This window comes from Chinchilla lanigera, unplaced genomic scaffold (genome assembly GCF_000276665.1).
Source record: "Chinchilla lanigera isolate Chin_1 unplaced genomic scaffold, ChiLan1.0 scaffold00002, whole genome shotgun sequence".
NCBI classification, from domain to species: Eukaryota; Metazoa; Chordata; class Mammalia; order Rodentia; family Chinchillidae; genus Chinchilla; species Chinchilla lanigera.
The window spans coordinates 50,185,569-50,201,203 of NW_004955403.1; the positions used below are offsets into that span (position 1 = coordinate 50,185,569).

The window sequence follows — 15,635 nt, forward strand, 5'->3', positions numbered from 1 at the left end:
TCCGGGGTCTCCGCCCCCAGCCCCCAGCCACGAGGCGGTGCGGGGAGCGAAGTCCCGGAGATGGACCGCGACCCCGGGACCCGCCCCGTGCGCCCCGCCTCCCCCCCGCTGCAGCCTCACAAAGAGGCCCGGCCGCGCGGCAGTTTTGAAAATACCAAGGAAGTTGATCTGGGCCGGGGCCCAAGGAGTGACGAGGAGGGAGGGAAGGAAGGAAGAAGGGAAGGAGGGAAGCAGCGAGCGAGCGAGGGAGGGAGGGAGGGAGAGATGCGCGCGGGCGGAGAGGCGGGCGCGGGGCGCGGGGCGGCGCAGACCTCGCCGGGCTCGGGCGGGCGGCGGCGCTAGGCGCCCGGCGGGGCGTCCCCACTGCGACCCGAGGGACCCTCCCCTCCCCCCTCGTCTCTCCAAGCCTCGTCCCCAGCATGACGCCCGCGGGCGGCGCGTAAGGCGGAGACCCGGTGCCCGGGGAGGTCCCGCCGGCTGCATCCGCCAGGCTCCAGCCGCCCGCCGCGGGGCCCTCCCGAGACTCTGGCCAAAAGGACCATGAAAGGTAAGCGGAGCTGCGGGGCGACACCACCTGGAGGACCCGCTGCACCCCTACCCGGGCCCGCTCTCCGGGGCGCTTTTCCCGCTGGCGGGACTGCGCGGGGAGCGTTCGCGAGGGACTTGGGGGGACAGCGAGGAGCCCTGAAATCAGAGGGACAAGGACGTAGAGCGGAGAGGGAATGGGGAACATCACAGAGCCTCTCTGGTTTTTGCAGTTGGTCCCTCACTGCCATTGCTCTGTCCCTCCAAAACAAATTTAAAGTCCAGAAAAGTTTGCTCCCTTGGGGCAGTCAGCACGGAAAGGTGTCACCAGCCCAATCTCTGACCCTGTGGCTCCCCTGCCGGAGGGCCCATCCCAGGGGCTCCCGCAGCCCCACTTAGCTTTCTGCCTTCCCAGGCCCCGGAGGCTCCTCCACCACTTACACTTCTTCCTTTGAACCCTGCCTGACCTCCCTACCCTCTGACCAGGGGCAAAGCAGCTGGGGCCAGAACTAAACTGTCCTAAAGTCAGAGGTCATCTCCATGGTGACCCTGGCAGCCAGTTCTTGAGATGGAAATTAGAGCCAATGTGGTCCCACCGTCCAGGGTTCCGAGGTCCTGAGTGGCCTTTCTGTCCTAGGGTCTTCCTGAAGAGCATGCTTGGTCTTCAAGCTCATTTTCAGGCTAAGGTGGAAGAAGACTCAGGAGTCGTGTGCGGGACAGGAACCTTTGGGGATGGCTGGTACCTCTCCGGAGCCTTTCAGTAGTCCAGTAGCGGCCTCCGCAGATGTTTTGCAGTACTAGCCACAAGAACCTCATGATCTACTGTTTAAAACAGAAAATGACTTTGGCCACTATCTGCAGGGCTCTGCGCTGTGCTCTCAGATCTTGCTGACGAAGGTATGGGGATGGCCAGATGGGGTCCAGACCTCCCAAGTCAGCTCAGCCAGAGCAGCTTTGAAGAAAGGGGCTTGGCAGAGAAAGTTCTGATTGAACATAGCCTCCACCTTGTAGAGTTGAGGAAACTGATGCCCGAAGAGGTAGGGCTGGCTTGGTGCATGCGTGACCACACAGTCCACAGGGCCCCCTACTTGGCTTCATGCTGTGGTGGTGCCATCTTGAAATCTTCATAATATTTATTCATTTATTTATTTTGGTACCAGGAATTGAACTCATGGCCTTGCGCTTGCCAGGCAAGGAGCTGTGCCGCTGAGCTGCATCCCCAGCCCTCTTCATAACTTTTAAACAAGGGACTTCTCACTTTCATTCAGCACTGGGCACCAGAAATGATATAGCTGATGCTGTGCAGAAGTGACTTGCGTAAGCCTCACAGCTGGTTGGGGGCTCTAGAGCCCGGGACTCCTGACTTCCAGGCCAGGATACCCGCTGCCTCTCTGCTGCTTCCTTCCCCCAGGGCTGGCCCCTTATGCCTGTGTTCCCTGATGGCTTCGCCGTGTCTGGGATGAGCCACGCGAGTTATAATCAACCTCGGGGAGTGCTCTTGGCTGTGCCCTTACCCACAAAGGGCCCGCTCCTAGCTGCCACATCTCTGAGCTCTCCCCTCCCTGGTCTGCAGGCCTAGGGCAGGCTATTAGCAAAAGGTTCTGGAAAGTTCTTAGGCCATAACTTAGCAGAGCCTGCAGGCCACAGGCTGCCCTGGCCCTTGGCAAGGCTGGTAAGATGCTGCACATTCTCAGAGTGGTTTGGGCTCCACCAACATTCCAGACAAACGCCGTAAGAGAAAATACAGCGGGGGAAGACAGACAGGGGCCGGAGCCTATGAGAAAGAGGCACAAAGAGCTGGAGTGAATGGGCATCTGCAGGCACCTGCGCCCTCAGGTCCTCAGGCCTCCAGGCTGCTGGCAGGAGGTTGACACTCCCAGAAAGCAGCCCTCTGCCTTCCATCTCCTTCCCTTGCTCAGAGCAGCAGGCTCCTGGTGCCGGCGGAACTCCCAGCCGCTGAGGCTTGGAGAGCAGCTCTTTGGAAACCCTCAGTGGTCTCCCATGACACCCCAAGCCCTGCGGGGTGCAGCGCTTCAGAGGTAGGCCAGCTTGGTGCCCAGTACAGTTCCCTGCCAGGCAGCCAGGAAGAGCCGCCACCTCCACCTGAGATGGAACTGGCAGACCTGGACAGCAAATATTTGACTTTGGGATCTGTGGAGAAGTGGGATTTTTTCTGCCTGGAGTGGGAAAAGCAACATGAGTGCCCCTCAGAGCAGGGCGGGGCCCCTTCTGGAGAGGCCTTTTCCGGAGGGAGGCCAGCTTCTCACACTCCTCCACAGGCCCCACCAATCTTCCAATTACGTCTGTTGGCAAAGGGTCGTGGTGCCCTGCTCAAAACAAGCAGGGTGATGTGTCGTTTTTATGATGGAAAAGGGCGGTGGGCGAGAAGGTACTTCGACAAGAAAATACCCATTGAGTGGCACAGCCCACCAGGGCAGGTTGCCAGGGCTCACTCTGCCCACTTCCAGCCAGCCCTGCCCACCCGGCCTCTCAGGCAGCTGGCTGGCATCTGGCCCCTCTCCCATGTAACCCTAGGAGGCATGCAGCTGCTACCAGCCCTTGGTGACAAACCCACCTCAGAGCTCCCTGCCGGCTTGTCTGAGCCATTAATGGCCATCTGTGGAACTGTTTCCACACCTCCAGTGACAGGGTCTGGACAGGAGAACGCTCACAGACCCAAGAAGCAATCTGGGTTGCTGCAAAGATGGTTGATCTGGAGTCATGGGCAGTGGTCATAATTCTGTCACATTCCCTCTCTGGGCCCCATTCTGCTCCTGGGTGGTCTCTGAGGCCCAGGAGCTCTGAGCCTCAGCACCACTTGGGGGCAGAAAGACAGTGGGAAGCAGGGCTGCCTGGGCCTTGGCCCTGGGGGACGTGTGCTCGGCTGCCTGCCTTCAGGGACAGGGAAGAGTCTTGCCCCGGTGCTGCCAGGGTAGAGAGGAGCAAGTAGACACAAAAAGCAGTGCCCATACCGCATGGCAGAGGGCACGCGGGGAGAGAAGGGGTCTATGAAAACCCAGCTCCGGCATCCAAGAGAAGTCTCCATCAACTCACAAGAGGACAGGCTGGTCCTCTACCCCCGACCTGGATTCTGCGGGGAAGCAGGGCTGCAGGCCAGGGAGCTGGTGCTGCAGACGGTCCACTTTGGGAGGCCAATGGGTTTGGATGTTGGAGATCAGCTCCAAACCCTCAGTCATTTCCCTGCCATCCAGCTGGGGTAGTTTAATGCGGAAGACTCCCATCCCAGGGCTAATTTGTGAGACAGGAAAAGGGTTCTGCTTTGCAATAAGTGTTGGTGGAGAGCTTAGCAGTTGCCATGGACAGCAGCTGTTCTGGGTGTGAGAACTGGCACCCAGGGCAACATGACAGACTGCCACTCGTATGTACTTTGCCTATTCTTGGTTAGCGTGTGTGTGTGTGCGTGAGAAAGAGAGTATGGGTGTGGGGCTGGTGTGATGGGGTCCCTGGAGTCCTGAGGTCAGCCTGGTCCTATCCCATCTTCAGCTTTATTCCTGGGACAGGCATGGAACTCTTTGGGCCTCTGTCCCCTTGTCCAAGCAGATTGTCTCACCCCAGGGGTCTCAGGATGTGAGCTTCGTGAGTGTGAGGTTTCTGTTTTCCCTGGCCCTTGCAGGTGATCACTGATATTTACTTATTGTATACATCTGGAACCCCACAGGGCTTAAAAAGGCGTGAATCACGCCAAAGCATCCTCACTTGGAACCTAACACAGGTATTTTATACTTCTGTGTAACATGCACTGACCAACTGCCAGACGCCAGGGATTATGTATCTACAGACGTCTAACAGCCATGAAAGTGTCCTTTGGCAGGATACTTAAGATATGTGCCCCAAATTATTCAAAAGAGACTAAGAATGGTAAGTGTCATGCTGGAGTTCCCAAGGAGAGAGTATGGGGTGGTCTGGTTCCTTTGCGGCTTTTCTGGACACGCCAAAGTTCCTGGACTTTGGGGTCCTAACAAGACTCTGTCTCTGAGAAGTCTTTCTAGTCTCATCCACCGGGTATGTGGGAGCAGGCTGATGGGACAAAACTTGCTGCTCTGAGCTCCTGACCCACATTTCCAGTAATGTGAACCTCTCTAGCTGGAGTCCTGCAGGCACCTTCTTCACGGGTTAGACGAGACACCTTCACCTCCAGCGGCACCCAAGCTGGACAGTCAGCAGGGATGTCCCCGTGCTTTTCAGCCGGCCAACATGTAGTATGGGTTACCTGCTTTGGGGGAGCAGACGTGCCAGCTGGAAGGGAAACAAGGCCGCTTTCTGCCTACACAGCAGAGAGAGACAGGCACGCCCAAGAAGAGAACTGAATAATCAAGACCGACGGAACGAAAGGACAATGAGTAGCATGGACAGTGCATTTGGTAGAGTCCCTGACAGCCGGGGAGGGTTTCAGAAAGGCTGCAGGAAGAAGCTGAAGATCGGAGAGAGCAGGATCAGGAAAGGCAGGAAGTAGTGTTCACGAGAGCTGGACTTGAGGTCCTTGGGGGAAACGTGTTTGGTGATGGTAGGAAGAGAGATTTGCCTGGAGGGGAGACAGAGGGACAAGGGTAGCCTCGAGTGCCACCTAAAGGACTTCTGGTTGTGTCCTGTCGGCCTTGGAGAGTCCTGGAAGAGTACATCGGGAGGCAGCCCATTGGCGGCTGCTGCTTCAGGACGTCCTCTGAGGACTGCAGCCCGTGTTGGGAACTCTCCACGTTTAAGGGGTGGGAGGAAGAAAATGAGGTCGTGATGGAGCCAAGAGGAGTGGTCATCAACGTAGGCAGAGAACTAGGAGGGCGGGGTCAAGGAAAGTGAGGAGAGTACCAAGAAGGAGGAAATGACCTATATATTGACGGCTGATCCCCAAACAGCCTGGATTCGCTGCTCGGTAAAAAGCCAGGCTGCAAAGGGAAGGGTGAAGGCAGAGATTGAACCAAAGGTCTGGACACCTCTGGCCTGAGAAGTTGCGGAAAAATGGAAGTCAGTGGAGAGAGAAGTGGGGTCAGGGAGTAGGGACTTGCAAGGTCAGCATGGCTTGTGCTGGTTTGAAGGCAAAGGGCAGGAAAGAAGGGGAAGAGAGTAGTGTGGTGATGAGGGAGGTAGGGAGTGGAGATCTGCCTTGGGGGCCGGGGAGGTCTCTGCCTTGGGACTTAACAAAGGGGAAAATGTGGAAGACATAGACTTTTACATTTCTAGCTGCATCTGATCTTTTTGTGATACATAATCATTATTTCCAGAAAATGTAGAAATTCAGAAAAGAAATAATAGCACTCACATGTACACCTACTACTCAGGAATAATAAATGGCAAAATGTAGATGAAGGTTGTTCCAGAAATCATAGTGTGTACATTTACACATGAACCTTTTTCACATTGGCTAGATGATCCTATCCATCTCATTCTGCCATACATACTTGAAAAATTAAATAAAAGGGGCTGGGGTATAGCTCAGTGGTAGAGTGTATCCTTAGCATGTACAAGGCTCTGGGTTCAATTTTTAAATCAACAAAAGGACCTAGGTATCTTTCCCAGACAATAAATATAGATCTACATTATTTTTAAGTGGTTGCATAACATTCTGTAGTGTGACTACCATAATTTTTATTTAAGCAATTCTCTATTGATGGACATAGCAGCTATTCACATTTTCCCACAGATTTATCATAGCATGCAGTAATTATCTCATACATACATCTTTGCCTCACTGTATAGTTATCCTCTTGGGAGAAGTTTCTAGAAGGGTTTGAAGAGTCATAGGGCATGCTCTTTGAAGTAAGGGTCTCTTCCTGTATACCCTCCCTGACCCTGAATGTGAGGTGCAGACATCTCCAGAGAGTTAGTGGAAGATACATGAGCTGAGACTTAATGGTGTTGATCTTTTCAGAGCAGGAGGAAGTGAGCTCCCCTTTGGAGGATGGGTGAGCTGAGAGGAAGAAAACTCAGGAGTTAGAAGTGAGGATCCCAAGAACAGGATTTGGTTGGAGCCTGGTCTGCACCATTCTCTGACACACTCCCATGCTACAGAACAGAAATAGCAGGCTGAACACTGACTGGCTCCCAAGTCAGGAGAAAGCTGCAGGCTCTGGGAGTGGAGGCCGAGCCTGCGCAGAAGTGCAAAGATAGGAGCTGGAGACAGTGCAGGTGGGGCAGCCGTGAGCTCCGGTGAAGGACAGACTGAGCTCCAGCCAATGTGGAGATGAGACCTGTCCATCCTGGGTCAAGGGCCTCCCAAGTTTTGATTTTAAATGTGACACTCCAGTTGATGGCAGGAGACAAGACATCATCAATCCAGCGCTATGATATGGTCACTTCAAGGATGTGTATCAGTTCCATGAGATTGGTGGGGGGGAGGATTGTTGTTCAAGGTTGACAGGAAGCTCTATGTCCAAATAAGTCTAAGAAACAGATACAGATTTAAGTGGGCTTTTTTGCAGAACTTTCAAAATGTTTGCTATACCACTGTGACTGTCAGTGACAGTAATAGAGGAGGCAGCATTTTTGCAACGTACTTGACCAAAAACTATTTTAGAACTATGTTCCACAGGATGTGTCTTGAAAAATGGGTATCTTGGAAGTTGGTGTTGAGCATGATGGGGCTAGGGCAGATGACAGCAGTGAAGGGAAAGAAAAATAACCTTAATGAAAGCCACTTATGCTCTGGATCAAGCATTTACAGTGTGCTGGGTTCCTTCCGTGCACCAGCTCATTGGATTTTCAAAGAGCTCTGGGGAGTGGAGGGCGTTTCCTCTACCTTATACGCGGGGACGGAGAAGGTCCAACAAGGAAGGGAAACCAAGGTCGACTTGCATAAACCTGAAGTAGTGAGAAACAGAGCTCATAGGATTTGAGAGGCCAGAGGGGACAACAGAGGTCCATCAAACTGGCAGCTGCCCCAATCCCATCTCACTAAATTTATAGGGTTCCTGACGTAGGGAAGGGGCTTTCCCCATTGGTGTGGATGTGATGAGGTCCCTAGCTATGTGGAGGGAAAAGCCTAAGACCTCAAACAGCAATGATTCCACCTCTTGAGGGGCTACTTAAAAATTGGGTGGGCACCTGGGGCTGTCACAGTGGCCAGGGATTGCTCCTGGCACTTAAGAGCAAGGCCAGGCTGGGTGTCGTCGTGCATACCTGCTATCCCAGCACTCTGAGAGGTGAAGACAGGAGGATAACAAGTTCAGACCCAGCTTGGGCAATTTAGTGACTTAGAAAGACCCTGTCTCAAAAATTTCAAAAAAGGGAAGGGGGCTGCTGGGGATATAGATCAGAGACAAGGCTCTGAGTCCAATCTCAAGTCTATGCACAGTGGTAAATTGAATCTAATGAGAAATTGTACAGCTCCAAATGCCCACAGTATCCAAGTGAAAAAAAAAAAAAAGAAAAAAGAGATCTCAGGGCACCAAAGGAAAGGAAAGTCATTTAGGATAAGTGGGGGATTTACTCCCAACCTCCGTGTTTACCATGCATACAGGGGAGGGCAACAAGAGAATTCAGAGGGAAGGGGAGGGACCAGGAGAGGAAGCACCTGTCCCAGGTAGCAGATGTGGGTTTTAGGAAGGAACGAGGAGCTTAGGGATGGGAACCAAATGGATATGAGCATGAGAGCAAAGAAACAGCAGGACCACAGAGGGTGACAGTCACAGCTCACTGAGCAGGAGAATCTGAGTGGAGCCATCAGCTTCTTTGGCGTGGAGAGGGGCCGGCGAATTTCCACTGGGACCCAGATGAAGCCGCAGAGGAAGCCCACAGAAGGGGCATTGGCAGGCAGGGACTAATGAAAACAGTTTTGCAACCTTAATTACAGGATCTGCAACCTTAAACTATAGCTCTGCTGCTACTTTAAATATAGCATTGGCTCCTGAGAGGACTCTGAAATCTTTATTTTTCCTGACCCAATTGGCAGTTTTGAAAACTCACTCTGTGAACTCTGCTGAAGATAATCAGCAAAATATGTTCCTTGAAGTGCCCACAGAAAGACCTTTTATTCTTTTCCTCGAATCTCTCTCTCTCCCCTCAACTCCAGTGGAAGAATGCAGCCCCAGAAAGTTGAAAGAGGGAATCAACTCTACATTTTTGGTCAGCTGAAAGCAAGCCGGCATTGGCGACCACAGTTAAGTGAGCAGCTGGTTAGCAGGTCTGGTCTGTCATCCACCCCCAGCAGGAGAGGTGACCCAAGATCAACCCCAAAGAGTCGGGCAGGGTGGCGTACCCCTAGAATCCCAGCCTTTTGAGAGACTGAAGCAGGAAGATCAGAAGTTTAAGCTCAGCCTGGGCAACTTCCTTAGAGATTACTTCGAGATTCTCTATCTCAAAAAAATAAAAAGGGTTGAGGATGTAACTTAGTACAAAGGTCCTGGGTTTAATCCCCAGTACTGAAAAAAAGATCTATCAATCAAAAGAGTCAGTCACCACCAGAGCTATGTCCCTAGAAGTGCACCTTCAGTAAACTTTCTACATGGCTCTGGGGAGCAAAGGCTTAAAAAACCCAAGGAATTCCTCTACTGTGGCCGTCCTTCCACGTTCGAGTTTGGTATGATGACCTTGGGTATGAGAGGAACAGAAGCCCTTTCAGGGCTCTGTTGGCTCCTACTGTGTTATGGGTCTGGGCTTGCAGCACCGGCCTCTAAAGCTGGTTTGGGTTGTTTTTTCCCTAAGCACACCGCCTGCAGTTTGGGCAGTGATAGCCACATGAAGACTGGAGCCTGGCGGCGCCATCCCTAGGACATCTTTGGGGCTAGCTCCCTTTTGACAGGGACTGAACCCCTCCCTTGTCCCAGCTGGGGTCTTTTATGGCCTCGAGCCTGGCTCAGAGGCTTAGATGCTGGCGCCTTCATGATTCCCAGAGAAGCATCCGTTCCAGCTGTGTCCCTCAGAGGGGCTTGATGAAAGTTCGAAAAATACACTACAGTGAAAGTTTACATTTAAAAAAATATTTATTACAGTGAAACAAACGTCATTAATCCCCCTCAGAATCCTCCCTCTCACTTCAAGCACACTTATCCCATCATTCCTGCCACTTTCTGAAGCGGTTCTGGAAGTCCTCTTTTGTGAGTATCTTTAGTTTCACTGTCATGGCTGCCTTGATGTCCGGAAGGGATTCGAAGCATTGACCTTTCGTAGTCACTTTGACTTTACAGAGGAGCCAGCAATCCCCCAGGGCCAGATCCCGTGAATAAGGTGGATGAGGACACACCACGATGTCTCTGTGGACCTCCCTTTTCGCTGGACGGCGCGCAACAGCAGCATTTACTTTATTTTTAATCACCTTGTAAAGACACGGAAGAGGACTTGCGGGGCTGCTTCAGAAAGTGGCAGGAATGATGGGATACGTGTGTTCAAAGTGAGGGGGAGTGTTCTCAGGGATAATTCACAACAATATGTCTTTTACTGCAAAAAAAAAAAAAAAAAAAACTAAACTAAATAAGTAGGGTTTATTAAAGGCCACTGCCACAGGGGCCTCTCCAGCTCCTTGTGATCCTGGACACCTGAACCTGTTTACACTGGGTGCTCCTCTGCCATCCAGATACCCAGCCACACACATGCATCTCACTCAGGTGCCCCCCAGCTTGGGGTACATCCAAAGTTGTGAATGTTGTGAGCATTTCTGCAGTTATATCCAAGAGCCAGAGAGAGCCTCATCTCAGAGAGCTGCAGAATTACAGGCAGTGTTCTAAGTGATTAAGTGGAACCAGGATGGGAAAAATAAGCCCGTCTATCCAAATAACCCCTATATACTCTTTATCTTGAGGAGAGGAACATCTCAGCCCTTGCGGTAGCAACGAAGAGGAGAGGGGAAGCAGAGCCTCAATCCTACAGCCCTGGCCTCGCCCCCCACCATTAGCTCCTTGGCAGTTGGTTGAGGCCTCAGGCCTCTGGGGGCTCACTATGTCTCTGCATCTTTAAACCTTCGCAAACCCCAGGCATCCACGCCCCCTAGCCACCGAGAACTCTAAAAATAAACCAGATTTAAACCATATTTTAAGCAATTGGTCTTCATCTTTTAATAAAAATGAGCTCATGCTTGCAAAGGCAGAGTGTAACAGTTAACTAAGGCTGCAGGCCTTAAAGGGTCAGTGAGCCATGTCACTGAACACCCACTGTGGCATCAGCCCTGTGCTGAGAGGGCTGGGAGAAGGTTCCCCGACCTCAGAGAGGTAGCAGACTGGGGGCGGGGATGGGATGCATAAGCAACACCAAGCCAGGAAGGACAGGTTTTGTCCCAGCCTGTGATCTTCCTGAGCTGGGTGTGCAACTCTGCAGACACCCCACATGCATATCTGGGTCTCACTCCAGATTCTTGGACATCTAGGCACCACCAACCAGCTGCTGGGTCACTTAAACTGTTCTTGAGCCTGTATACCATGACAAAAGTGGACTCTGGGACTCCCTTCCTACTCTCTCAGCCTGTAGTTCTCTATCTCTGGAATCACTTCCATTAGACCCATGTGGAGGGCAGGCTTCCATTGGACCCATGTGGAGGGCACCAAGGAATTCCAGCCCACCAAAGATCAGCAGCACCAAAGACACAGGGACAGGCATGGGAGATGGGGCAGGGGAGGAAGTTCTCCTTCCCCGAGTGACCCTGCTTGGCACAATGCAAGAGAAGCATCCAGATTCCTGTCCATTCATTCGGCCCCTAGTAAATCACAGCTCTGTCTTCCGCCAGGCTTTTCTCATTTTTTGTGTCTGCATGTTCATCCGTTCCCTGACCGGAACAATCTCGGTGTAATGTGAGTATAATGAGTTTGTGCTTGCAAGGGGCTCAGCCTCACAAATGCTTTGAATTATGTTCTCATTAAAAGGAACGCAGCTCAAGTAGCAAATAACTGCAGCATTCCAGGCATAGGTGAATTGGGAGTCCCCAAGGTCTGGGTTAAATGCTGGAGAGCAGGAAGTCCAGGGATTAGGAAGAGGAGACACCATCTTTGGGGACAGGGAAGGGCTGTGAGTTATGGAGCTGAGATGTCAGTGCAGGGATAATGGCCAAATACTCATGAGCCCCTCCTCTGGAGAGAGCTGAGCTCCAGACCTGGCAGGTGTCACTTCCTGTCCCGTGGGCCACTTCTCACAGTACTGGCAAGCAGTCATTATTAATTCCCACTTGCTAATGATAGCTGGTTTAAGGAGCTCTCACTGGGAGAGGTCTGGGGCTGGAGGAGGTGCTTGCAAAAGACTGGTGTCAGCCTTGCTTGAATTAAATCATCCCAGAGTCCCTGCAAAGGCTGTAAACAGGGAGGTGATGAAATTGGCCCTGGAGCCGGAACAGGGAGGAGGCCAGTCATAAGGGAGGGCAGAGGAACACCACCAAGCCTGGAGAGAAACAAGGCGAGGGGGGTGGGGAGAGGGTCTCTGCTCCCAGGGCCGGAAGAGGCAGTGGCAGGCTTCCATTAGACCCATGTGGAGGGCACCAAGGAATTCCAGCCCACCTTTCCGAAGGAGGCGCTGGTGTATGGGAAAGAGATCGTAACCCTGTAGCCACCCCAGGAAGCTGCGCTTGTAAACCGTTGGCAGATTGATGAGGGGCTGGCAGTGTGAGTTGCAAGCCTTACCAGCCCTCACCAAAGTGCTTACTCCCATAACCACATGCCCCCACACGTACACTTAGCGCACACACGCACCAGTGCTGTCAGAAGAAGGCTAGAATCTGCCTCTCAGGAGAGGAAAACCAAGATTCAGGGAGGTTTACCACCAGCTGCTCTGTAACTTTAAACTGGCATTAATACCTCATCGTGTGCATGTGCACACATCCATGTACACACCAGCTCACTTTCCTCTCATTGAATTGGAAGGCTAATTTCCCACTCTGTCTGGGCCACAGGCTAGTTGGAAGGGGCAGATGGGACAATAGAAGTGAGAGTGCTTCTCAAGTCATGATCCCTGACTTTGGTCCCTTGAGAGGTCCTCCAGGGGCTCCAGGTGCAGGCATAGACCCACAACCAGCAGGCAGAATACAGAATCATTCATGCACTCACTCAGAATTGTGTTTGTTGGGGCTGGGGATTTAGCTCAGCGGCACAATGCCTGCCTGGCAAGCGCAAGGTCATGAGTTCGATTCCCGGTACCAGAAAAAAAACAAAACAACAACAAAAAAAAGAATTGTGTTTGTTGAGCCCTCCTTTGTGCCTGCCACCATGCTGGGGACTCTGGTTAAAGCAGGGAACAAGACAGAGGCAATCCCTGTCCTCAAACCTCCACACACATATAGCCAGAGAAATAAGGAAAGGTTCCTGAAGTTCATAAAGAAGTGAGTCACAGAGCACAGGGAATATGAGCAGCAGTGAACTTGCTGAGGCTGGGAGCCCAAAGATGTTGCTGCAGGACTGAAGTCTGAGCCGTGACCTGGAGGCTGAGCGGAAGGCATTCACAGCAGTGACAGTACATCTTTAATCTGGCATCTCTCTCTGTTGCTTCCCCACAGGGTCTGTTCAGGGTGGCCCTTACCCCAAAGTGTTCTTGCTGACTCTGCATCTTGCTTCCGGGTTGATCATAGCGGTCACAGTGCAGCATATGGGAATGAGGCTGCGGGTGCTAAAGAGTCCTAGGACGCAGCGCAAGGTGATCACTGGTTATTGTCAGTGCCCTTGGGGCTCCGGACACTTGGTCACAGACCTTTCCCTCCTCCTTTTTACTGCCTCACCTTGTGCGTGCAGAATCGGGAGTTCTCAGTACTTTGTAGAATGTCTGCTCCTACCTCCAGTCGCAGTAGGTGTGCTGGGAAAGGTTTCTGAGTTCTCTTCTTGGCTTCCCCACTTTCATTCTGTGTGCTGTCAAAAACCTTTCTAACTTCTTTGAACCTCAGTGTTTTTGTCCACAAAGGGGATACTTTCGAGCTGTGAAGTTTATAGAGTTGTTGTGAAGGCAACAGTGGGGCAAGACCCAGTACTGTTTTTACATTTTTAAAAAATTTTACATTACATTTTTTAAAAATGTTACATTTTTTAAAAATGGAAACAGAGGGGCTGGGGATTTAGCTCAGCGGCAAAGCGCCTGCCTGGCAAGTGCAAGGTTGTGAGTTCGGTTCCCGGTACCGGAGAAAAACAAAAAACAAAAAACAAAACAAAAAATGGAAACAGAGAGAAGCAAACTTAGTGCTTCTGTTTCTAGCATCATCAACCTAGAAATATTCTTTGGCTGTAAAATTTAGGCGTCAGATAAATGGCAGACACACTGCTAAATGCATTGCTTATGTTGAAAGAAAATAAGGAGCCTTCCCAATGACCAAATAAAACAAGCACAGAGTATAATTAAATTAGGAGTTGAAACTACATGGGGAAATAAATATGGAGACTGGGATCAGGAACATTGAGTCTTGGGTGCATGAGCTGATGGGGAGAGGCGAGTCAAGGCCACCAGTGGTACCAGGAGGACACTGGAAGGTGGCCCGCCCAGGCTGCTCTCACACGTCTCACACTGGGACGGCTCCAGTCCCTTTTGGTTTGTCACAGCCCTCCCCTAGATTGTGCAATGCCTCGCCATCTCTATTGGGAAAGATTTGGACTCTCATCCTAGCTACTCTGCTCTTGGGGAAAATGGGGGCAGGGTAGAGCTAGAGGCTAGGAGATTTTTTTTTTTTTTGTACCAGGGATCGAACTCACGACCTTGAGCTTGCTGGGCAGGCGCTGTGCCGCTGAACTAAATCCCCAGCCCCAAGAGGATAGGAGAAAAGGTCCATCTTCCAGACAGCCTCCCGGGAAAGCTGCTACCTCCAAAGACTCCAGGCAGAGGCCGGAGTCTCACTAATCTTGTTTCATTGCTGTTGCGTGGTTTGGTTTAGCTTTGGTGCTGGAGATTGAACCCAGGGCCTCCTGCATGCTAAGCACATGCTCTACCACAGAACAACACCCTCAGCCCTTCCATGATTTTTAAGTGTACAGGATAAAATATGGAGACCCCTTGAGTTAACCTTAAAAATGTATTTACTTTTATGTTAATACTCATTGGGGTAGACTAGTAGATCTGTGTATATTTATGTGCTGTGTGGGTTGTAGTGTAATTTATATGCCTTTTCTTGCTGGTAACTTGTTAACTAAACAGAAGATTAAGATGTTCCTAAGATCAAATTTACTATATTCATTGTTAAGGAATTGTCTTAAGAAAGTCATGTGTATATAACATTTCATGTATAAAGATTTTCACTGCAAGATTATACACACTGTGTGTGCACTGTTATCATACACACACATATATGCATATGCACATACATAGGTATACAATTTTTTCTAAAGCTTATAAGCATAACTATAAATATTGCCTATTATGATCCTTTATCTCTAAACCATGTATTTCCTAAGAATAGAATATAATCAGAGAATAGTTAAAAATTTCATGAATTTATTTTGATACTTTGTCTAATCAACTGTTCACACTCCAATTCTGTTGGTTGACTGAGTACCCTAAGGATTTCCTTCTCCTTCCAACACATGGTCCAGTTTGTGGTATTGCATTTGCCTATCGTGTCTATTCCCCTTTTTTGTGTTTTATGACTCTGACAGTTTTGACTAGCTGACTTTTCAAAAATAGGACGTTAATGATCTCATATTTTCCTCAGTGTCCTTATGCATTGTTGGTTGATCAAACAGGTGAGGGTGACCTCTTCCCATGATGCCCACAAGTCCATCCTGGGTGATGTTACTTTGGCTCACCTAGTCAAGGTGCTTTCCGATCTCCCCAGTGGATAAGCACTGAGTTTTCCTCCCTCCCTTGCAACTAACAAGGAATCAGTGTCTTCATCAAAATGATTCTTAATGACCTTTAAATACAATACCTACTAATGATTCTTGCCTGTCCTAGTCTTTCCCATGATTATAACATGCTGACTCCAGTGCTACTATAACTCCAGTGCTACTATAAGAAAGAGCTGTCCCTTCTCCCTATCTGTCTGTCTCTGTGAGTATGGGTTGATGAATTCCTACTTTAGGAGTTATAATTGTGTTATTATACTGTGTTAGTCGCCTTTTCATTACTGAGACAAAATATCTGACAAACACAATTTAAAAGAAAAAAGGTTTACTTCAGCTCACAGTTTCAGAGGGTTTGGTCCATGGTTATCTGGCTCTGAAGTAGAAACATCATGGTGGAAGAAAGCTGCTCACGTTGCAGCAACCAGGAAT

The 15,635-nt window shown here is 50.6% G+C and overlaps 1 protein-coding gene across 4 annotated transcripts in view; it reads left to right on the plus strand.

The window, feature by feature from the left end:
* The first annotated feature begins 288 nt into the window (after positions 1-288).
* Scara3 (scavenger receptor class A, member 3) overlaps positions 289-15,635 on the plus strand; it is a 37,484-nt gene continuing 22,137 nt past the window's right edge. For 3 of the 4 annotated variants that reach the window (XM_013514272.1, XM_013514256.1, XM_013514262.1), the window contains exon 1: positions 289-547. In XM_013514272.1, coding sequence (XP_013369726.1) covers positions 541-547 — 7 coding nt within the window. In that variant the 5' untranslated portion in view covers positions 289-540. Of the gene's footprint in view, positions 548-1,162; positions 1,423-15,635 lie in introns of all 4 variants that reach the window. The other variant, XM_013514277.1, reaches the window with a different exon arrangement.